Here is a 24,419-nt window from a genome sequence, read left to right as displayed (position 1 = left end):
CCAAACAACCCCAGCCCTGTTTAGCTCATCTAAACACAGAACAGAAAAACAAGCAAAACAATCCTGTTGCTGCCGCAGCTCTGTCGGTGTTTGTAGGAGAGAACAATACATTTAAGACATTTACTGGGGAATGTGTAAACATGTTTTTTTTTTTTTAATAAAAAAAGTGTCACAGTTGGATACTAATGTTTTATTTGCATTCTCTCCAAGACTGTGTTTATTCTCTTCTGTCTGTGACACTTTGAATGCCCTTGAGGCCAGGAAGGGCAAGTTCAGGTGAAGTTTCCTGCTCTGGGACACATTGGTTTAACCACAGAATTAAATCCCTGACTTTCTAGTTGAAAGTTATCCCCGTTTACTCACTGATTTACTTTGAACACACACCTGTTTAATGTAAAGCTGTATTTTCCCTGACGTCGCTGGAAAACAATGACTTCAGGGGTTGAATCACATGCTTTGATTTGAGCTTTTACCAAACATCTGAGTAGCCCCTTTTTCAGGATGGTAAAAGGCAGCGAAGTGATAATCTTGTTTTGTTTTTTTCCATTATGTGCAATTAGCTGTGTTTGATCTAAGCTTGAATTTCTTCTTCCTAAAATGCAGCCCGAGATGTTGGCTTAAAATAAAAGAATCCAAGTCAGTGACAGCTCTGCTCTACTTGCACTCTGCACTCATACAACAGCAGAGAGGAAGGGGCCGGGATAAGTCAAGTGTTCACTGTCTGTGTTGATTTCTCTCTTAGCTCATTAAAACTTGATGAACCTGAACACTCCCTCTAAAAGCAGCAGTGTCTCTCCCTGACAGAGCGGGCCTTAACTCCGTCCATTAGCGTAATGTGTTCAGTGAGGAAAAATGGGAGAGATCATTAGGAAGAGAGGATTTATGGAAGATTTATGTATACGGAGTCACTTTAAGTAATGACCAAACTGCTCTGGCCAGTTTTCCTGCAGTTGTTATTTATTTCCCTAAAGCCTGAACAAGGTTTTAATCACCAGCACTGCATTTATCCAGATTTTATTCATGAGCAAGTCAGGAATACGAGAAAAGCTTTGGTTGATGGACTTAATCCAGCAGATTGGTTTCAGATAAAGATGACAGGTAAATATATATGGACGTTGGACATGGAGCTGATGGAGATGATGAAAGGAGGAAAGCTCTTGGAGAAGGTTCATGAGTGTAATGAAGGAGAACATGAAGAAGCTTCAAGGGGCAATGGTAGAGGAGATGAAGAGATGTGGGCCACCTCTGCTAATGATGCACCGCTGTCAGCTCTAGCCCATACAGATGTATGTAAACCTTAAATATACTCATCTAATATATGACATGCCAAGACAGTCTTTTTAGATTGCTTTTCATGAGACCAACATTTGATCCAGACCCTCCATAGATGAGTTGGCTACCATGTTATTTATTAGCGAATACACCTTTGTTCACATTCAGACGGGGATCAACTTTGCTTAATTTTGATTTAATTTTGCGTGATTGCTAAAATGACACAAACACATGTCATGTCATCAGCATAGAGTTGTAGTTTTTTATGGGTTTGAAACTGAATTAGTTCATTTGTGCACACAAATACAAAGTGAAACTAGTTTCAGAGCATTTTTATGTAATAATATTAGCAAGTTGAGTGGTCTACTTGAGCTGAATGCAAACTGCATGTAAAACACATCCACGGAGACTTTTCAGCGAGTTAAGAAGCACTGAGTAAAACCTCTGAAGATGTGATTGGATACTCACTGAATTATTAACCACGGTACATCCAGGCATGGCAGCAGCAAAACAGGAACGAATACATATATTTATATATATATGCAAATGTAGCAGAGTGTACTGAGTGTATGTAACATCTGAATCTTCTAAAACTTCACCTAGAAAAGTTTTTTTTTTTTTTTTTTTAATGCAACTCTGTGGAGACGGTGAAATTCACAAAACCTTTCGCTCCACAGACCTGCAATACTGTAATTTACATGCATTGCTATTTATTTCAAATCAAACTCAACAAACAAACAAACACATCTGGAGCTGATTTTAACTTGCATAAAAATGTGTTTGGTCAGAAGGAAGAGATGTCACCTCCAACTTAAGTTGGCATTACAGTGCATCCTCAGACAAACACCAATCCTTGTTTGTCAACCTGCTTTGGCTGAATGGTGTGCCGGTGCATAATCATGATTTTGTGTCCATGTGCTCAATCCCTGGAGCTAGCCAGTACCGTATCTCCCAACCCCATATCTCATCTTTTTCAGAAGGAGTACTGTGTCCAATCTAACACGGCCCCAGGAAGTGACTGTGTGTGCTGCTGGCTACCATCTGCCCGCTTTTACCACCTTGTCTCTTTGTAGTAACTCCTGACCTGTGACGCCGTCTAACAGGGGGTCACTGAACCTGGCTCCGACTGTTTCACTCCACAGATAGTCTGGACAGAATTGATGAGGAGTGGAAAACTACTGAAAGTGTTGTTATCTTGTAGAAACGCACAAATACGGAGCTTCACACTGCATTCCATCAGCCTCTGTTCTTCTAGGCTATAATGAAACTAGCTAGGGGGCGGGGAGAAAAGCAATTGAATCGTAGTTTGGCATAGATGAACCCAGCATGGCACTGAGGTAATTGCACCTTCTATTTTTTCTTCCTCTTCACCTTTGCTTCAATCATAAAAGTCTCATTTTTTGAACATGGCATTTCTTCTCTGGGGATTGATGAGTGTTATACGGCATTGAGGCTGCAAATTAAACCTCACCTCATGGAGGTGTAAATGCAATGACCCCCATGCTATGATAAGTCCCAGAGACTACACCAATGACCTTTCACTTGGTAATGCACATTTAAGATCGACAAGGATTTATGGACTTCAAATCGCCAGTTTGAATCCCTTACACCTGAGCAAACCATTTAGAGAGAAGAGAGCGAGCCTTTCTCTTTCCACGGAACACGGCTAATAATTGTGTAACATACCAAACAGAACCGCTTAATAGAGATGGGCCATATTGGACCAGTCTGTTCCAATCACACCTCTCCATATGCCTCTGGCAAAGTCACGGACACAGGCACAGACTGCACACATTTATCCTCTGTTTGTGGGTTTTTCCAAAGCCTCTCTGTTTTTCCACGCCTTGTTTCCTTCCTCCGCTCCCATTCTAGTCGTTATGCATCTCATTCCTCACAAAGGTGGAAATCGGGGAACTTCAGGTTCACGTATCGCTGACAGATGTCTTTACAACTATCTCTTCCATGCGTCCTGTCTTTAGTTCTAAAGCAATGTGGTGTAAAGTTAGTGATTCCAGAGCAGCTGTGTTGCTATGGTGTTTGGAGTCACGGAGCACAAGTTTAATCTCTCTGCCATGTGTTTGTGTGTTGGTTTTTACACACAAAAAAGAGTCTTAATGGCTGCGCTTACATCCTAATACCTGGTTTGTTAAAAGGACAAATAGCAGAGATTGTACAGAGCTACACTATCTAACACATGGGCCTCAACTCTGAGCTGAAAACCACTACCTTCACCATGATTTCATTGGTGGGTCACATCAGTGAGAGGGGTTTGTGGGCTGGAAGTGGCCCCCGAGCCAGGGGTTTGAGGCCACTGTTTTAACATTTATATTTGCATTCATGAGGTACTACACACCGACTGTTTTAATAGAGTGGTTAATTCAGTCTGCAGAAACAAGACAGCAGAAGACGTTCCTACTCTTGAGGAGGTTCAGGAACATTCTGGTTCATTATTAAAGTGAAAGACTTCAACCAACCAAGCACATGACTGTCTGATATACGGAAAAAATTATGATTGCAGATGTTTACACAGAATGCAATATTTAGGCACCGAGAGCAATTAAGACGGCAGCCTGTAATGAGACATCACGTACGGATGATTGTTGTGACAATGAAAACTATTAAAAATGAAGATGGTTGCTGGAATATCAATTTGAGAAAACAAAACAAAATAAATTAAATGTGTCAAAAATCTTCAAAACTTTTCAAATGAAGTACAATCACTACAAGGGCTGTACTCACTATGGTTTCTCACTGATTACCCTTTACTTTAGTTTCAACTAAATGTTTGAGCAGAAGTCCAATCAAGAGCTATTAAAAAGCATAGTTATAGATGACTAATCTGAGGGAATCCAGAGAAAGGTTATACAGAGGTTGACGCTGTCATGTGCATCAACCAGAGTGACACACTGTAGGGTTCACTTTACACAAGTAATGGCTGAGAGTTTCAACAGGACTTCCTGCTTGAAAAGCTCTCCGTCCGCAGATGTTAATGTCGCTCCTTTACAGCTGAACAATTATACAATCAGGCACCAGCTCAAGTACAACATCTCGTAATAATCAAGATGTTGATGGAGTGGCATCGGAGTGATTCCGTCACTTAATTTGGGGGGGAGGGGGATTAGTGAAAAAATGTGTCGTCAATGTGTGTAAGTGATAACACAAGTGCTGCTGTGAGACGATGTTTGGCTGTGCGGTGACAGGAGACAGCTGTGAGGGATGAGCGCTGTCTGACACTAGAGGGAAATGTCTCAGCTAATACAAATCACATGTGGAGGGACAGTCTCACACTGGATGCCTTGTTTCCTACGTGAGAGAGAGAGAGAGCGGGCGAGAGACGTGAGCTCATCTGCAATGAAACGCCATTGTGTGCACTTAACATATGTGCAGCACATGTTAAGTGCATGAAGCTGAAATTGAGTGCCGTACAGTCATTTGATACGCCAGCCCTTCAGACATACATCAAGTGAGACATTCAAAAAGAAATACCTCGTCCTCCTGGTGCAGATTCATGCGTGTCTGCAGGTGTTTTCCTAAATGTTTAAAACAGATTTACTGGACAAAGGACACATAATTCTCGCAGACGCACTAGTCTGCAAACAACGTCTCCAAGGATGTATTAAAACGTGTCATCAGGGATCGCTTCTCTTGATTTAAGGAACCTGCTGCAGATTTGTCGTTGCAATTCCATTAAGGTGGAAACTCGTGGCGTTACGGCTCAACAAAAGACAAAATTGTTTCTGCAGAGGCTGAGATTTCAGTATTTTATAAAGACACTGAAACCTTGTTTCTGTCAGGATAGCGTCAACTGCAACACTTTAACACAAAAGTGTAAAACTGTTTAAAGCATTAAAATTATATGAGCACTTTTAATATGAAATCACAAAAACAGTCGAGTAGAACCAAACTGGGCAACTCTGTGGAATTAAATCTACAAAAAGGACAAAAATAGAATCAAACTTCCACTTCCATTTAACACAGCAGCTTATCTCAGGCTCACATACACAAAAACAGTCTCACACAGTCACACTGTTACACACATTGTTTTCTCGTCGCTGACACAACCCCTAATTATGGAGTTACAGAGTGTACTGGGGTGCATGAGACTCCAGTGAAGGAAAAGAAAAACACACCAGTCTGCAGACAAGATATAGTGCACAGACACACTGCAGCCTGTCTGCCGCAGTTTTATAGGAAACTTTGACACTTCACATGTGTTGAGTCGGTTTCATGTGAACTCACATAACATGGAACCTGTACATATAACTGAACACCAGAACTCCAGAAACACAGCGTGTTCATATACTACGTGTAATAAAAAAAAACACACACACACACACACACACACAAAGGATATATAATGAAAAGAATAAAATAAATAATCTTCCATTGCTAGTTCTGTTTTGTCACCTTGTGTTTCCTCTCTCTCATTATGTAAATGAATGTGTGTGGAAGTGCTATTCCAAACACACTCTGTCTCTAACCAACACTAAAGACTATGGTTAAAAGGCTGATTTAACACAATGATGACTAAATGTTGGCCCTAAATTACTGAAGAGAAATCATTTGTATAATAAATACATGAAGGGACAGAAGAAAAAGATGAAGTTCAGGTCTGTAGGTAGTTAGGTATAAGGTAGGTGTGTGGTTGTAGGGTGACTGGAGGTGGGCGGGTAAAGGGAGAGACAGAGTTGGTAGGCAGGTGTTAACTAGGTGGGTAGTTAGTATGTGTTGAAGCGAGGTAAACCTCTGACCTCTGAGCTCTACACCTTTCTACTGAAGAGGAGTGGGCGGCACCTGACTGTGTATGAGGACTCACTAGGCCTCGTACAGTACTGTGCTGTAGTATGGGTAGGTATTAGGAAGGAGGAGGTAAGTAGGAAGATATTCAGTAAGTAGGGATGGTGACATATAGGGTTTTTTTATTTAGGGAAGTATATTTAGGTAGATTTAAGGTAGAAGGATGGAAAATGTGCTTGTATATATACATCTGTTTACTATAATACTATATATGTATATATTATATATGTATATATTATATATATATATATTATATATATATGTATATCATCCATCCATCCATCCATTTTCAACCGCTTATCCGTTTCCGGGTCGCGGGGGCAGCAGTCGCCACCCAAATCACATTGCACCCCAGTTACTTAGGTTAGCAGAGGAGCCAAAATAAAAAATGTACTAACCTCACCCATAAATCAGCTACACCTTCTACACTTGTGTACTACAGAGTTTAAATCTACACTGACAAACCTTCACCTCTTGTCAAAACAATCGCATTCCCCACAAGTTGTGACATTTATTAAATTTTGGTCTTTTAAAATGAGAAGCAACTCTAATATTCACACAGCAGGTCTATACCTACATCTGATTCTGGAGACATGAACCTAGCACATGATATAATTGGAGCCTCAGCCCTGAGGAGTGTTGGACCATCCCAAAGAAGTGGGATTATTAAGAGGAAATAACTGAGGGTTTAAGTCCAAAACAAGGAGGTCATGACAAAAATCATTATATTATCATTATATTATACAGAGTGTGTCAGCTTCATGACATAATGTCAACTTCCTGTCAGGATTCAGTGCTGCTCAAAAAAAACAAAAAAAAAACAAAAAGTCAGTGCTGCTCAAAAAAAAACAAACAAAAAAACAAAAAAAAAAACCCCAGAGTTTTTCGGAGACTGCCTCAGACTGAGGAGCAGGTTTACTCCCCAACACCAAGGTAAATGTTAGCTCAGGGCATTGACCAAGGGCAAAGTCAAGTCCTCCACTGACACACAATTTAAATCAATGCATTAGGAACAAGCATAAATATTTTAGACATAGACAGTGGAATAAACTCTGCCTGCTAATATATCACCGCTTTGTGCAGTGGCATAATGTGTTGTCTCCCTTCATTCCCGGAGCTATAGAAAATAATATGTGCTGTATTTTATCTGCATTTTTATGAGTTTCTTTACACTGAGGGGGAGGGAGGCCAAACAGAAACATTCAAGTAATAGCAATTTACACTCTTTTTTTCCCTCCTACCTTCTTTGTCTCAATAGCGTCTGCCCTCTGTCTCACTTTCTGCTGTCATAAATCTTATTAAAGCCCAGCGACAGGGCAGCGTTCAGCGCGCCGTGCACATACAAATACACTCATGCGCACACAAATCAAAGTACAATGTGATGAAAATGCACGTTTTGGATAGTACACGTGTGTGTGCGTGTGTTTGTGTACAGAATATACAGTACGTGTTTGCTCCAGTGGACACAATTACAACACGGTGACACATGGTGCAGCAGCATGTCAGCTTCACCGCTTACACCCCAGTCGCTTTTTTCTTTCATAATAAATACTATGAGGTAGACACACACACGTGCACACACACACACACACAGTGGGAAGCTATGTGCCTACATATATTGTCCTGGTGCCCATTTCCGTTTGGCTTCTGGACCTGACGTCAAGCAGAATGATCGCATGTGGTGGTTAAGAGGTGGGGGTCGGGAGGGGGGGGGGGGGGGGGTGATGTTGTGCTTCCGGCAGATGGACCAGACATACGAGCAGCCAATTATCAATACATGTTTACAAGGGTGGACGTTTGGGCCAAAAATTACATTTTGTTTATTTGTTTCCTGCTCTACAAACAGAAGAGCAGCCAAACAAATGGGACTGTTACGAAAAACAAGAAAATATTCTGAAATCCTTACAAAGGAGTCACCCTGTCCATCACTGGGACATACAGAGACAAACACTCACTGTCAGTCTGTGGTCAGAGTGAATAAGAAACTGAATCCTGCATGTACTCGGACTGTGGCAGGAAACCACAGTACCTGGGGAAAACCTACGCAACAACCTGGAGTACATGTAAACAGAAAGACCAGGAGCAACACTACTATAAGGAGAAGACCGCTGACAACCCTGTTATCAATTGCCTCAATCCCTAAAACATTTAGGATCAGTATTTAATATGATCCAAACATTTCCCTTGTTTATATTCTGCTACTCCTATTAGAAAACCTGATGAAATCATATGAAGTTCTAAGGGTCAACAGCAACTGTCCTCATTGAAGCCAAGAAGAAACGCTCTGTTGCTAGAAAAGAAAATCTACTGGGGTGTAAGTAGACAGTAGTGAAATTAAAATGGTTTTAACTCAGTGCATGGTCAAAAACGGGTGATTCCTAAAAGATGCTATTGTTGCTGAAACAACAACCTGGAGACAAGAATGAATGCACAGCAAGAAATGCCTGATGAGAACTGAAAAGAAAGAAATTTGTATTTTCTTTATAAAAAAAAAAAACTTTGTCCTGAAGAATATTTGTCAATATAACTTGTCAGCGTATTGGTTTTATTAGAGGAGAAACACTAAAAACAGGGCTGGTTACTGTAGTCTTACAACTTTGCTAATGTAGAACTGTGTCCTAGGTTCTGGAATGATAGCGCTCTGTGTGTGTGTGTGTGTGTGGAACTGTGTTCAGGTACACAATGTGATGGAGGTTCACCTAGAAGTCTGTAAACAATGTTTGTGGCAGGGCAAAGAAAAAGAGGAAGCAAGGGGTGAAATGTTCAGGGAAAACAACAGTGAGTGTGTGTGTGTGTGTGTGTGTGTGTGTCGCAGGGTGAGGTGAGACACTGAACCGACGTCTGAGTCACAGAAACTATCACTTCTGCACAAAACTGAGGCTGAACCATGTGTGAACAGCAGAGAAACAACAACCAACCAAACGCTCCATTAACTTCCACTTCATGACGAGGTGAAGAAACAACAACAGTGACGGACGTCTGGGCTGAAACTGCAGCAGGACACCTCCACGCAATAACGCACAACAAGACGCTGACACAACCAGCTGCTTATTGTCCTCTAATTAGGAACCAGACTATGGAAAGTCTTTGCGCTGCTAACACTTGTCAGTGCAGTTACTTTCCAACGATTAAATTATCGCCTGCCCGTCACGGCCTGTGACAGCGGCAGCAACGTCTTGAGTCTGGATACAAAAATAACTTGCCGCTGTTTTAAAACAATAAATAAACCAACAACTCCGATTTTCACTCCGACCTTGATTGGCACCGACGTAGGAATAAAGAGAGCTGCATAAATCTGCAGGCTAATTATGTCAAATGTGTGACAAAGCAGCTGAGAACAGGTTTGTTTTAAAACCTGCCTTAGCTCCGTCGTGCTGTCATGCTAGAAGCTCTTAATTAGCTCCCATGGTTTTATACTGTCCGCAGGGTTTTTGTTTATTCTGCTCATGTCATTCCCACTGTTTCATTACAGTACGGCAAACCAGAATTTTCTTTAGTTTGTTAAGTTTGTCTTGATTTTTTTTCTGCTCCAACTCTTACTTTTTGTTATGTGGAAATGTGTAATTTTTCTTTTGAAACTTTAAACACATTCTTCTTTAATGACAATTCTTAGCCACAGAGAGAGACTTTACATTTTCAAGTTGTAAAGATCGGACACCTGAAAGAAATGATAACATCTTAGCTTTTTTTACTATGTTCTTATGTACTCCGTATACCTTTAAGTGTTTAGTGGGTAAAAAGTCAAAGAAAAAGAAACGAGTACAAATTGAAGTTTTTGAGCTTGTGTTATCTTAATAAATGAATGTTGGCTTTGATTTATTTACCAATTAAACCAAAGCTGTAATTATGCCCTCAATTAGGTTGTTAAAACGTAACGTACTTCCATGCTTATTAATTAGACTTCTAAGCTTCCAGAGATGAGCAGTTGGCCTTAAGGAATCTTTACAGACTCAAATCTGACCCAGGTTGAAAATTGTTTTCCCAGCTAATGTTTTCTGTAATAAAACAGAGCGTTCTAACGCTGACGGCTATCAGGGCTGACATTTGAAAGCTCCTTGATCACAGCCGTGAATCAGTCAGCGTCCGTTTACATCAAACAGACTGCTGGTCCTCACAAGGTCTAAGGTCCTGGAATAACAGGCATTAACAGTCAAATGGGGTCGCACCGCAGCCGGGGACAAACACGCCAGCATCACCAGTTCTGTAAACAGATACTCAGTTGTATCCCACAGCTCAGTGCCTTTTCTGTCTCTTTGTGCAACTGATTCTGATACTGACTATTTTTAGTTGATCATTAACGGCTAGGCTGTAGTTAGACAAGGCAATAAGAAACGGTTCCGTGAATAGTTTAATGTAGGAGGTGATGAAACATTTGCCTTTGTCTCTGACCTTTGGTTATGGGGGGGAAAAAATCCTTTTTTTTCCAAATGCACACAAAAGCTAGTGCTGAGTCCACAGAGATCTTAGCAGACTGGCTACGATGACCAGCTAGGGACCCAGAGTTGAGCTGAGCAATTTGAAAGCACTGTGTACTTTAAAAGGGCAACAAACTTTCTGTTGATAAAGTCAAGGCTGCACTGATCCCCGCTCCGCTCTGCTCTGCTCTGCTCTGCCCGGCACTTCCCCCTGCCTGCCTCCACAATAGCGGGATAACAAGCTGCTCTCTGTTAAGAGCCGGACATGACAAGTCGTCTGTGAAATCGTAATCCTGGAGAGGCAACTTTACAGTGCACCTTTGATATCTTGATGTCAGACATTCACAGTCCGTGCCCCTCCCTCCGTCTCCCACTCTTAACTTAGAGATGAGGTAGATATTGTTTTTCCTCTGCTGTGTGAAATCTACGATGTGAAAAGATTTAATTAAGATAGGCCGAGGAGTCATAATTAATTCTGCCTCTCTTAGACTCAGGCTTACTGTCAGAAACACAGGGAAAGGCTCTGGCAGAATAAATTACATGAACAATGTTTAAGCCTTCGTGCGTGTGTGTGTGTGTGTGTGTGTGTGCGTGGATGTTCCTCCCCATCTGAGCGGCTAGCAGTTGTGAGCGGAGCACTTACTAACTGTTGTCTCAGAGCAGACTAAGAGTTATGTCACTTCTTTAGGGAAGTGCTGGTGCTCTCTAAGTGTTTGTGAGCTTTCAGCCATCTTTGATCAAATCACATTAGAGTGGGGGGAGTACACTTTGTCAATAAGGAACATCCTCTGGAGAGCACTGTCACTGACAAATGCAAAATTGAAGGATTCACAGCAAATGGGCTCCTGCCAGGCAGGCTGTGATGGAGACGGCTTGAGTCACAGGAGACCTCAAGACTGTCAGGGACTCAGATTGTCCATTACCCTTTAAATCTTGTGATTTACTGCTCTTTTTCTATCTTGTCTGCTCTGTGTTTTGTCACTTAAGGTTGTACTATAACAAATAGAAGCACTTCTCCGAGGAAATCATCCACAGCTAAAGAACTTTACACACAGGTCTGCAATAGTGTGACATCTATGCCGGATATATTATGTTTATTCGATTTCCTCGAAACCACTCAACTCAGGCCGGTTTTTCATCAAGCTGGGATTTCATTGCAATTCTTGATGTCGACATCGCCTCTGATGTAGTTACTGCAGAGTCTGGACGTCTTTACATGTCAGTTAGAAACATTCTCCTACTTATTCCACTGTTATACTACCCAAGTATTCCTCTTGTCGTGCCAGTTCTGCTCTGTGGATTTTAACTCCACTGTCACAGTACAGGCAGCCCACTCCCTCCTGCACACACCATCAACAGACCCCTGCTTAAAAGTCGTGTTTATTCTGGAGATGACAACCAATTATAACATAAAAGAAACCAAAGAGTGCTAGGCAGTAGATTTTGATTTCAAAAACTTCACACAGCTTCCCATCTATTTTGACTTTCCCCTGTGGTGTGTCTATTAATGCCTCTGTGCCTGCACAAGAGAAACAGCCTTTTCGGTCGTAGGGACCCTATTGCAACAGAAGCTAAGATAGAGATAATTTGTAAAATGAATACATGTAAAATTGTTGTTCTTCCCATGTAGTGTTACTGTTAATGCCTCTGTGCCAGCACAGGAGGAATAAAATGCTCCTTTTTAAGCACACTTCCTTAACAAAAATAAAAAATATAATAAAATGGAAAAAGTCACTTGCGAAAATTAATAAATTCATGAAAAAATAATGTTACTATCAATGCCTCTGCGCCAGAACGAGAGAACGAACATAATGTGATCTGCTTATAGGCCAATTTATTAAACACTAAAACAATGTTAAAACCTGGAAACCTTCTGCCACTTTTATTAAGACAGCGTATAGCCACGTCTATTTCCACTGAATGTGGACGATGATAATAGAAGAAGATTAGACCCAGAAGCCCCTTTTACCCAGCATTTCTTGCACTTGGATACTAATCCCTGGAGGAGCACATTCTCTGTGCTTTTTAGCTCTGGCCAAAAGTGCAACAACTGTCTTATTATCAGGAGAAGTCAGAGAATAATGAGTACGGCCCGAGCCAAGCAAGTGCTTCTCTGGGATTTCAGAAAAGGAGCCTAATTAAAGGCTTCTTTGTGACTTTTGTCACTTTTTGACTGGTGATTATAGGCCATTCAGTGGGGAGGATTCGTCAGCTATTTGCGGGTGGTGCACGCCATAAATATCACCAAACGGCTTCGCTCATGTTATGCCGAACGTGCACTTCTACCCCACTAAGTCCCAAGATTCTTTTGCTCTAATGCTCCAAACAAATTCCTTGTTGCTTTCTGCAGAATCTCTTCATGCTAATAAGGACGTCTCATCAACGGCAGTTCAGAGACAAACGAGGCTGTTTAAAAATGCAGAGTCCTTGGTATCTTGTCTGTGATTTCCTGTAATTAAGCACTGGCGAGTGGAGAGTCCTTGGCGCAAAGGACAAGTTAAGTTGAAAAAAAAAAAGCCATGTGCACTTTGGAGCAGTTTTGACTAAAAGCAGCGCCCTATCAGCCCTGTGCTCATCTTACACCACATCTTCTAAATTGCCCCTCCACCACTACTTAAACCATACATCTCCAACAAGTGGTCTACTGTCGTATTTGGGCCAACACTAATTGTCTCACTAATCTCTCTAGCGTTAAATGACCCAGAGAAACTATGTCCCACAGCGCTGGCTTATCCACTGAATGGGGATTTTGCTTTTTTATTTTGTTTGGTATATTGAAGCAACACAGGCTGCTGATGGAGAGCCTACCGTAATATTGCAAAAGTAATTAAGGGCCACCAGCAGCTTTTAAACGGTTGACTTGTGCAGAAACAAAGCGCGCCCCACAGACAGAGAAAAAAAAAAAAAGTTGACTACTTGGGGAACGAGTGGTCGGATCGATAAGCAGGACGTTACTTCTTTTGTGGAGGAAAATTCAAAGGGAGTCATAAATAGGCTGTTTCAGCGGCCGCATACTGTTTCTCATTTTCCCCGTGGAGGACTGAAATTTATGGACACATTTGCTTCAAAAACAGACAAATGGAGACCTCTCAGTGAGATATAATGATTTGTCAAGTCAATTTCATCTGTCATTAAAACAAAAACAAATGGCTGTTTCAAACTCTGCTGCAGATGAAATTGAATCTTGATATTAAGGGGAGGGAGTACATTGCCCACTCCTCTTAAGTTGAGGCCAGGCCATTTGGAAAAGTGCATCAATCAAGTGGAGGTAGTAACAGATCTATTGTCCTAACTTGTGCAAGCAATTGCATTCATATTAAAGCACTTCTGATTGTGTGTGTTTGTTCCGGCCGACAGTTTCTGTAAAACAGCTTTTCCAAATAAAATGACCCGTAGAGCAATTACTAGAAAAAGCCAGCCAGTTCCCACTGCGGCCTTTTGTCCCTGGCATCAGCGGGGCAGCTCAGGTCATTAGAAATGTTTTTTCTCCGTTTGCTTGTATCCACCAAAAAGCTCTGTCTTTGTAGCAAGTAGCAAGGCGTTATGACACCGTCTGAACTAGCAGGAGCTCATCCCTGTCAAGGCAGTGGAGAATTATAACGCCGACACAAGTCCATGAAACACGCTGTCGCTGTTGATAAATATTCATGACAGCAGCTTGAAAACCAGCTGTTTTTCCTCCAATTAAAGCTTTCTGAGATCCAGCGTTTTGGATAAAAACTTTTCTTTGTAATCACCAGCAAATGTTTCTTATTCAGAGACTAACTGCAAAAAAAAAAATCATTTTTTGGGACAATATGTTAGATAATGAGGAGGGTAGGGAGTGATGGGGCTGCTCTGTACCCCATGTCTACAAGGCATTAAATAATTGACATGTTTCATGTTTGGAGCTCTGGTACGGCTCAAAAAAAAAAGACCCAAACAACTTATTAAGCATGATGGAAATGCATGCACCAGTGATTCATTGGTGCCAGTGATGACAATGAGTGTGTTCTGAACTTTCCAGGCCTGCCTGCAGTCCAGGCGTTATATCATTCACTTGCACAGCTAAAGGTAAAATACGTTATTTTTTAGAAATAAAATAATATATATAAATATTAAAGAAATGGGAATGTGGCCAATTGGTAACATTTTGGTTTATTATGAGTGAGGTTAAGTTTTCAAGTTGTAAACTAAGTTCTTCTGTATTCCTTACCTTTTCTTTAGACCTTTTTCCTTTCTACATTTGAGTGCGTTTCATGGGGTTAACCATCTGTTTGGAAGTAGGGTTTAGAGATAACCAAATACTGTAATTCAGTTCAGGTTAAGCGATGCTAATTATTCGGGACAAGGAGGAAATCATCCTATTAAACCCAATTATAAGGATGTAAATACTGCTGAGCTAATAGGTATTGAGCACTGGCTTAACCAAGGCCGTGGAGAAGAAGTCATCAAACAATGATCTTTACTTCAGAACTCAGAGGAGACCTGGCCACGTGCCTCCCATACCAACATTGGAGGAAAAAAAAAGATTTGGCACCAGACACAGGCGGCTACCCTCTTCAAAGAACGCCAAAGCCGTCTGAGGTCATTATTTTCAGGCACCCCCCGTAAATACCAGTGGTCAATGGAGGCAAGCAGAGCGAAATCACAGTGGACTTACCATCAGGAGGCTGGACTGGTGAGAAGTGAGGAGGTTTGTCTGAAAGAGATAAAAGAAAAAAGAAATAGGTTTTTAGTTTTGGGGGATTCAGAGACTTCCCAGAGGTAAAGGCAAAGTAATTGAGTCACCATAAAAAAAAGAAGACACATTCTATCCACAGGGATGTCTATTCTGTCTAACACATTCTAATGCACCGGCCCGGGCCCCTCAGGAGCCCAGCTCAGCTAATCGAGGCGGCTACCTTTCAGTGATAGCAGGACTACTGTATCATTGTTTTATCCGCCATTGTTCCTCATTGGTCTCGTTTCAAAAACCACAATCTGTGACTTTGGGCGTAATAAAAACACTGGAGAAATGGAACCGCAGGTGCTCTATGTTATTTTGGGATAGAAATGTGTGAGAAAAGATTTTAAATTTTTACAGCAGTGATGACTTGCAGGGGTGTCCCACATCTCCAAGCAAACACATGCAAAATGAATCAACCCTTTCCCCCTGACATATCAAATGACATCATTCTCTCTTGGTCAACACCCAACAATGGATGACATCATGGTTCGCTGGTGTGTGGGAACATTAAGACAAACCCGCAGTATCATATGACTGGCTGCACAGCGGTGTACAGGGGAAAATCTCATGAAACTTGAGTCTGGCACTGTTGACACCTCAATGACAGAAAACAAGGGCAAACAAGAACTGCTAATGTACTGTGTGCAGTAACAGTACATGTTCAGGTGGTACCAAGAAACTACTTCTCTGCTAGCATATTGTTTTCTTAGCTGAGGCAAACATGGCTTTGGAAATAAAACATTGACATCTTTTAACCATATTTTGGAAAAAATATAAAAATATAACATAATGTCTAGAGGTACAGCACTTTCACAATATCTGCTTTTAATTAATGCCCGTGTGCCTGCACAGTGAGAGTACAACGCCTCTTCCCTCCCACGTATCTCTTAAGGACCCAAACTGGAAACACAGACAACATACAGTACAACTGTGTGTTCACCATCATTTAATAATTAGGCAATAAATATTATGCAACCAAAAACTAAAAAGTTGTACTAAATTTAAACTGCATATATTGTAAGAAGCTAAAGGAGCCACTAGAACTGGAACAGTAATATTACTATATATATTTGTATGTATTTAGCATGTTCTTTGGCTGTCTTGCAAATGAATAGTCATTCCAAATCAAATGTTCATTCTTAAATTTCTTGTGATCTGATGGAAACCAGTAGATGCAGATAAATATAAAAACATTCTCATTAATGAATGCTGTCATGCAGAACACGTTCCACTGGAGTCATGTCGTATGTTGTGTGAACAGTGACCAATTCTGTGACCAAAAGATGTCATCGTACGCTAAAGATCACCAATAAATTAGCAAACATCGTCAACACTCCGCATGAGAAAGCACGGCCCAGGAGCGGTGACGGCGACCCATCACAACCACTATCTGTACGCTCACAGTCAGATTGTCTGTGTGAGTCACTGAGCAGAGCCGTGATGAGTTGTCAGAGCTGCCTGCACTGAACAAACACACCAACACACACACACACACATATTCAGTCAGTATGCTCAGCCACCTTCCCGTCTCCTGCACTGTCTCTACACTGTGAGGGATAATGAGGAAGGTAAAACAAATCGCATCAATTACAACACTAACACATTTTCGTGGGACCCCCATCAACTTCCGCACCAAGGCCTTTCTGGGGACTTGCGCTATACCCATCGGCATCCACAGACGGAGTTGAGTTTTAAATTTAGGCTCAGTTAAAATTGCTTGTCAACAGCCGGGCTTCAGGGCAGGAAGGAAAAAGTGTGCTGGAGTGAGAAAGGGAGGAAGAAGGGAGAGAGGGAGAGATGAGGAGAGAGAAGGTAGGACTGGTGATCCATGTGAATAATGAAGTGTCTGCTGAAGCCTTTTCCCAGTCTGTCATGATGGTAACTGATTTCCATCTGGGGAGGTTTTGTATGCCAGACATCTATGCAGTCTTTACTTCCTCTCTCAGGTTTAAAAGCATGTCTGAGCACAGGTTTAAAAATGAACATAAGACATATTGTCACACACGGCGGGACCAAAATTGGAAGTGGCCAAACTATTGCTGAGCCAAGGTAAATTATTTCTCTTCATTTCCATGACAGGAAAATGAAGGAACGGTCTTTGTAAGAACATATCAGCCTTTTCTATCTGTCTTTTCTCTGAAATCCTCCCCCAGTTCCTGTTCCCATGTGAATGTCACAGCACGGTCGTCATTCACTATATATCTCCAGCAGATCAATATGTGTTCTACTGTGACATTTAGCATCGTTCCCAAACAGCTACATGTCTATGTGAGCGTCACCTTTGTAGTGGTGGTGTATGGTTCAACAGAGTAAGGTTTCAGGGAGGGGCTACAAACTGCATGTGTGTGTATGGGAGCGCTCTTCAACCCATATGGCCGCAGCAGAAATTGTGAATCTGCTGTTCCATGACTCCTTCAACACCCCTCCTCCAGCCAAATGCACGCAAACACACATTTCTTAGCCACACTATCACGATCCCACCCAGCTGTCCTTGTGGCCACATGGTGAAGAATTCTGAGCAGAACAACAGACTCCACTTTTACCTCGTCACATATTTTCCCCTCCCAGTCGTCTGAGAAGTGAAGATTTGCTTTCTTCTCCGTGTTCGCATTAAATCAAATAGAATCTGTCTGACAGGAATTGATTCAGTGACACGACAAGGTTACAAATAAACCATCCTCTCTGGTCACACACATTCACTGAGGAGGAGAATGAGGCGAAAAGGAGCGGAGAATATAAAGACATAACGCAGCAGCATCTTCAAGGCCGGGCAGCCTGTTTGGTACAAATCAACAGATTGATAAGAGACGTAAAGAGATAAATGTGTGACATGGGAAAACAACCATGACTTACGAGCATCAACGCAATCGCTCCTCTGAAAATTGTAACTCTAATGTGACACTAAACTGAATTCTGCAGCATGAAAAGGGCAGCGCTGCTTATTTTCATCCCTGTTTTCCCACCTCGGGCAATTTGCAAGTGATTATGTGACACAAGTCTTGCATGAATAATGGCAGTCCACTTTGGCGAGTTAAGAGGAGTAACTGCTTAAAAACAGAAATGACACGGCAAAATTCAAATTTTGTTGGTGAGTCTGAGAGAAGGGAATGTTTGTCAAAGCCAGGACAGGAGTGAAAAAGTGCTGATGGTAATGTAGAGGGGAAAAAAATGCTACGTCGGTTCATTGAGGCTGAGACAAAAAGGTACTTTAACGAGCACAATTGGAAATGAGACGCCATGAACTCACAGTCAAAGGTCAAATCTCAAGTCACAAAAATGTGCTTTTTAAGCCTGGTTAGACTTACACTCTGTTGGCTAAGACGCAGTAATATAGTTAAAGGGTAGTTCCCGGTAATTGTTGCACAAATAGTTAGCTTTGGTTTGCTAATTTTATTTTTATTGCTGGTATTTGTTAACCATTAGTTTAAACCAAACCATTCCTTCAATCTATCATTTAAACCAAAGCAGCTGTTGTGAGCTAAATAAAGTTGTTGAAACGCTGTGAAAACTGTGCATTTTAATCACACCCCAAAGTACTGCGGGAATACCACTTGTCTCTCGATTAATTTTACATTATTCAATCTGCCTCTAAAAAAAAAAAAAAACCTTTTTGGACTTCCCTCCATTAAACTCTCAGAAAACTCTTTGACACCCCTTCTATATCAAAAGTGCCACAGCTGACAGGGGCAGAGGCATTAAAGACACCCTCCTTCCACAGAGTGAGCCACTGCACTTCCAGTATTCAGCGCGATGTGAGTAATGTGGCAGCAGATGACAGGAGAGGTTGGGGTTTCCACTGCAAAAGATATTTTCCTCATCCTCTTTAGGCATTTAATCAGCAGTTAATACTTCATCCTGCAGTTCAAAGTAAATGTCAAGGCTTTGGTGGGTTCATGTGAAGCAGTTTTTTTTTTAAGCCCACAGACAAACAATCAAAGAAAGTCGGGTCTGAGTTAAGCCCTGTCTTGATGCCAAGCTCTGTTGCAGACAAGGCTGTCATGAGAGGTGAGGCCAGGCTTCAGCAGCCAGCTCTGCTGTGTCCACTACCAAACACAACTGGTTTTGAAAGTACGTTCCTAAATGGAAGTCGTTTAAAAGGTTTCTCAGTTCCTTTCTGCTGAGTACGTTGTCAAACTTCGATATTTCAAATATAGGATCATTTCTAGAAATTATTATCACATTTAGGGAAAAACAGACAATTACATGGGACAGTGTAAATGTGATGTATTCGGTTTTTCACTACTAAAAACTCCAAATCTATTAAATCTACTCACTCACACCACCTTTTGGTATGTTTTATCTTCCTTTTTTTGTTCAAATAGATCATTATTAATTGTTCTTAAAAAAGTACAAAATAGTCTCAGATGTATCAATAATTGCAGGACTGAAAGCAGTGGAGCAAAGCTCAAGTGTTGTACTGTACAATGCCTCCATTTGTGACAAAGTGAAGGAGCAGGTTTGTTGTTAATATTCACCAACGTACAATTGTTGAGGAACAAGAGGACGGCGAATCCCAGCGTAGATGTGGCCAGCAGGATCAGGCAGATGTTGCAGGGGATCATGAAGTAACGCACCACCAACGACACCTTGTGCTGGTACCTGCGCTCCCGCTCTGGCGGCGGGGATGAGGTGTAGTGGCACCCACTCATGCCCCACTCCATTGACCCCCTCCTCTCCAGAGTGGAGGAGATACCGGGGCGAGGAGGGCGACGAGGGGTGCCCAAAGACCCGTTGGAAAAAATGATGGCGAAGATAGAAGCGTAGATGAAGAGAAAAAAAACAACAAGTAAAGGAGATCCGTTATGGTAGGGGGGTTCAGCTGTGGCTCCAGTTGTGCACCGCAGCTTTGGCCCGGTGACTGTTGGTGTCAGAGATTCGCGTCAGGCTTTCAGCAGTCTGTGAGTAACTCATTTTCACAGAAAATAACATCCATTTGTAGAGTGTAGACAGCGAGAGGGACAGAGATGTTGAACTTCTACAGCCCTCTTCCTGTCCAGGAGACCTCCATCTCCACAGCCCGCTGAGAAAATTACGATCTGACAGGCTTTTACTGTGCAAGTGTGTTCCTTTGTTGTGCAGTGGCTTATACTTACTGAGCAAATATGTGTGTGTGGAATTAGGTGGGTGTTGATAATGTGTTGGCAAATGTGTGCTAAAGCGCTTTTGGATTATGTTTGTGTGTGAGATGCACTTAAGCCAGTAAATTGGCCATTATGTTGTAGGTGTTTTCAATTGTCAGATATCCAAGCAGAAAAGGTCCATAGCAGACCGAGAGTAAATCCATGAAAGAAATCCTCTTTTCTTCCTACTGAGCCTGACTGGGTAGAAAACAAATGTGGAGGTGGTCTGCTGGTGCGGGCTCCGGCCGTACACGTCCTTCTTTATCGTTACAAAACCAGCAAACGCCTGGCGATCATCCTCAGGAAAAAAAGTCCTGTCACAGAGATTTTCCTAGGAAGTTATAGCTGAACATATTTCTGAAAGTTTGCTGCAGCAGATGCCAGATGGAGCAACAAGGCTCAGCTGTTGTCCTGAGCAATCATCTGCCCCTTAAGTCAAAACACCTGCTCGTTTAAAACCAGAGATCTGAATTCTTCTGCCTATGGTCCTGGAGCTTCTGTCACACTTGAGATCTACAACCACAGCATGTGAGATCCGTCCAAACCTGACACCACCAGCGGAGCAACTTGTATCTTCTTCTTCGTGATGATCTGGGAGCAGCTGGCTGCCTCTCCCTCCACAGTATACACCCGGGACCACAGAGGTGGTAGTTTTTTTCTTTCCCTTCCTCCTCTCTCCTGTGTTTCTGCCACACCTCCTCAGTTCAACAACCTTTAGTCCGACTGAGAGCTACTGTCCACTACACTGCTGCTGTGGCTGCTGCTGGTGTCTTGGGGCTGTATGGCGGTCAGCAGATGTGGCAAAATTGGGTGAAACAAAAGTTGGTAGACAGAGAGCTATTACAATCCCGGCTGGAGCTGTCAGTGTAGATCTGTATTCTCCTCAAAGCAGTTACGGATGAGCCGCGAAACACAGAGAGTGTCTGATAAATAACCCGGGAAGAAAAGGAGGAAAAACCTGCGTGCGCTCAGAAATCAACCAAGAAGCTTGAGGCAGAGATTTGTTGGGCTTTCTTCTCTCATGTCAGCATCCTGACAGAAAACCCCAGCCTAATAATGAGAGGAAACTGTTCTCATTGGATCCTGATCATAGTAAGACTCGGGGTGGTTTCTGCTTCTTTTCTTTCTTGCCCAAGAGCAAACAACTTATCCTGTCTTTTCCTTCCTTCCCTGGATTGTTGTCTCTATTTCACATGCTCCATCAAGCATCCAGTCGCTTTTGCATCCACCTCTGTCTTGTCACAGTCCAGAGATGGTCCCCGTATCCCAGCTACAAGGTTTTACGTTCCGACTTCTGCTCTGTGAGGATCCAACACTCACCGGCTGCCAAAACAACAAATTAGAGTCCGGGTATTCATAGCGTGCATAATCCTCAGACAGCAGGTAGTGGTCCCAGTGTCAATGCGCTCAGCCAGCCGGTGGGAGCAAGGAGGACTGAGTCAATGAGAGAAGTCAGCGAACAGACACAGTGAGAGAGAGAGAGAGAGAGAGAGAGAGAGACCGCGAGAGAGAGGGAGGGGGGAAAACATGAGGGAGGAGGAGTATTGGCAAAAAATAAAAGCTGCTCACAACATTTTGGTCCACCTTTTTGGGGGTTTTTTGAGTAGGGAGAGTGTGGGATTAAAAAAGCAGCAGCGTGTGGCTTGTTCCCCCAAACACTCTACTCTTCACTCAGCTCTCCGCCAGCGGAACGGATGAGCGCATAATGAGGTGGGGGGAGATATGGTAAGAGAAAAAGCAAGCGCAAGAGGTGGGGGGTGCCATCGACAAAGGCAGAATGGGGGAGGGAGGTTGGAGGAAACAGGAGAAAAAATGAGTAGAATAAAGGCTTTTGGGAAAAAAACAATCAAGTCTTGTCAGTGCTGGGGGAGGGGGGGGTGAGCAATGGCACTTCAGTGGCGAAAGAATAGAGGACGGTTGTCTTGGGAGATGTCAACCAACTCCTCCATTTGTTTACAGCCTTGTCCAAAGAAAACCTGACTTTGGACAGTGATTTAATTGAGAACATAGGCTGGAAACAGGTTTAGGGTGAAGAGGACACGCAGAGCAACTAGAAGCTCTAGCAGTGTTGTCCAAAAAATAGTTTGTTTGTATTCCAAAAAAGGCTTAAACACTGTAGAGTTCAGGATACGGAACAGTGGTTTACCAATAAATAAATCTCTCCATACACTTCTACACACACAAAAAAACAGTTCACTCAAATCAAACCAGGATAAAAAAAGAAAAAGAAAATCATAATTGAAGTCTAATTGTCTTGTCTGACAATCTCTACCTCACACACATCACTTTGATTAAATACTGCACTATGAGGGCTGGTTTTAAAGACCATCTTATTTTACCACACCTGTGAAAACCCACAAAACCCAGCTGTGACTTTGTGTTTGTTCTAATGGTCAGAAATGTCATTGTTTTTGCAGCATAAACAGAAAAGGTCAAAAGGTCTCTGTACAGACTGGGTCATTGTTTTCTATGAACCTCCACCAGCATCTAGGAGCCGAGTCAGTGGCTCAACCCCGGATCCCAACAATGTCATTTAGAGTAATTTTTTTTTATTATTATTATTTGTGTGTGTGTTTTCTTTGATGATAACCAGAACCTGGTTTTCTTTCATCAACCTCTGCTGAATACTGTGGTGAAATGAATAATCCAGAGATCTGCAATAAAAGCACATCTATTAAATGTTTGATGGCTTGTTAAGTCCTTGCCCTTTTTCAAATGTAATGCATTATTGCCCATTCTAATGAGATAATGAGGTCAGCATACAGAGGTGGTTGCACTGTTTTGGCAGGATCCTGCATCAGGATCTACTTTGAAGGAACTCAACAGCAGCAAGCAGCAGATGCAAGGCGGTATCTGTCATCAATTATTTATGTTTTTTACACTCTCTTTCTCTCTATCTCTGCCTCCATCTTCATCTCTGCCGCTCACTCTCCTCCCCACTCTTTGCTTTACACAAGGGTGCGCGCAGACGCGCACTGACGGTGATGTGCACAGTGGCTGCATCCACAGAAGAATTGCATGAATGCACACAAACACAACACAACTGCCTTTTCCCTCCCAAACACTGTCTCTCAAACACTGCCTACAAACGAACACAACTTGAACACACGGAAAAAAATATTCTTTAATATATTTTTTTTTCTGTCGCCTGTACAAACACATGACTGTCCAACGCTGTATTCGTCAAAACATTAACTAAAAAAATAATGCACATTAACCTAATCTATTACTGGCTCCCCTCCCCTTTCCTGTAGGGGGTGTTGCCACTTTAATAGGTTTAACCAAGAGATGATAGAAGTGTGGATAAACAAATGATCTAATATTTAACACAAATGCAAGTAATGTATCACATACACACCCTGAGAAATAGGGTACCTAGTTTTCTTCAACATACAAAGAGTTTATTGCTAAAAATGAATTGTTTAAAATGGATCATTTCTTATGGTGTTTTGAGTGAGCTGAGCTAATTCCTATATTAGTATCCCTCTTGCTTCTTCTTTTTGTTTTAATGGTAGCTCTGATTCTTTTGAGTTGCTCTACTGCCACCTACTGGTTCAGATTTAAGCCTGGTTAATACATCCACCTGGAAATGCACTTATTTGCAAAATGAATAAAAAAATAAGAGAATGCGGAGAGAGGGTAGTGACACGGAACATGAATGGATTTGAAATGATTGAAATTAAAAATATTTTTTAAAATGGATTTATCTGATATTATTTTATGTTCCTGCAGGTTCTGCATTCAACCTGACTACATCTCAGTTCTCTCTCTGAACTTTAAAAAAAATTCCTGTTCCCTTATGTCATTTGTTATTTTTTAGAGAATAGTCTTCATTTCCAGCCCTAAAGCTATCTTTTATTGGAGGGTGGTGTGGTTTACATTTTCGGCTGAAGGTCAAGAGTTCACCCCCCCCCCCCTAAAAACTATAAAAACCACCAACCCAACCAGAAATGTGCCGCACCTCCGGAAGAAAATAAAAACCCTTCCAGACTTCACATCCCAGACAGTGCTCATTCATCAGTTCTCACATTACATAACAATACCTGATTGATGGGGTGGCTGACTAGAAAAAGGAAACAGCTGTCGTCTTATTTATTGCACCTCTTA

General features: G+C 41.9%; 1 protein-coding gene across 1 annotated transcript in view; it reads right to left on the bottom strand.

Annotated features, from left to right (window-relative positions):
• Positions 1-24,419, bottom strand: part of agrn (agrin) — a 252,515-nt gene that overhangs the window by 146,280 nt on the left and 81,816 nt on the right. The window contains exon 3 of the mRNA XM_025059195.1: positions 15,127-15,165. Coding sequence (XP_024914963.1) covers positions 15,127-15,165 — 39 coding nt within the window. The remainder of the gene's footprint in view (positions 1-15,126; positions 15,166-24,419) is intronic.

The sequence above is a fragment of the Cynoglossus semilaevis genome, chromosome 10 (assembly GCF_000523025.1).
Source record: "Cynoglossus semilaevis isolate Cse_v1.0 chromosome 10, Cse_v1.0, whole genome shotgun sequence".
Classification (NCBI taxonomy): Eukaryota; Metazoa; Chordata; class Actinopteri; order Pleuronectiformes; family Cynoglossidae; genus Cynoglossus; species Cynoglossus semilaevis.
The sequence above is the reverse complement of the archived record's forward strand: the minus strand, read 5'-3'. Positions and strand labels throughout refer to the sequence as shown.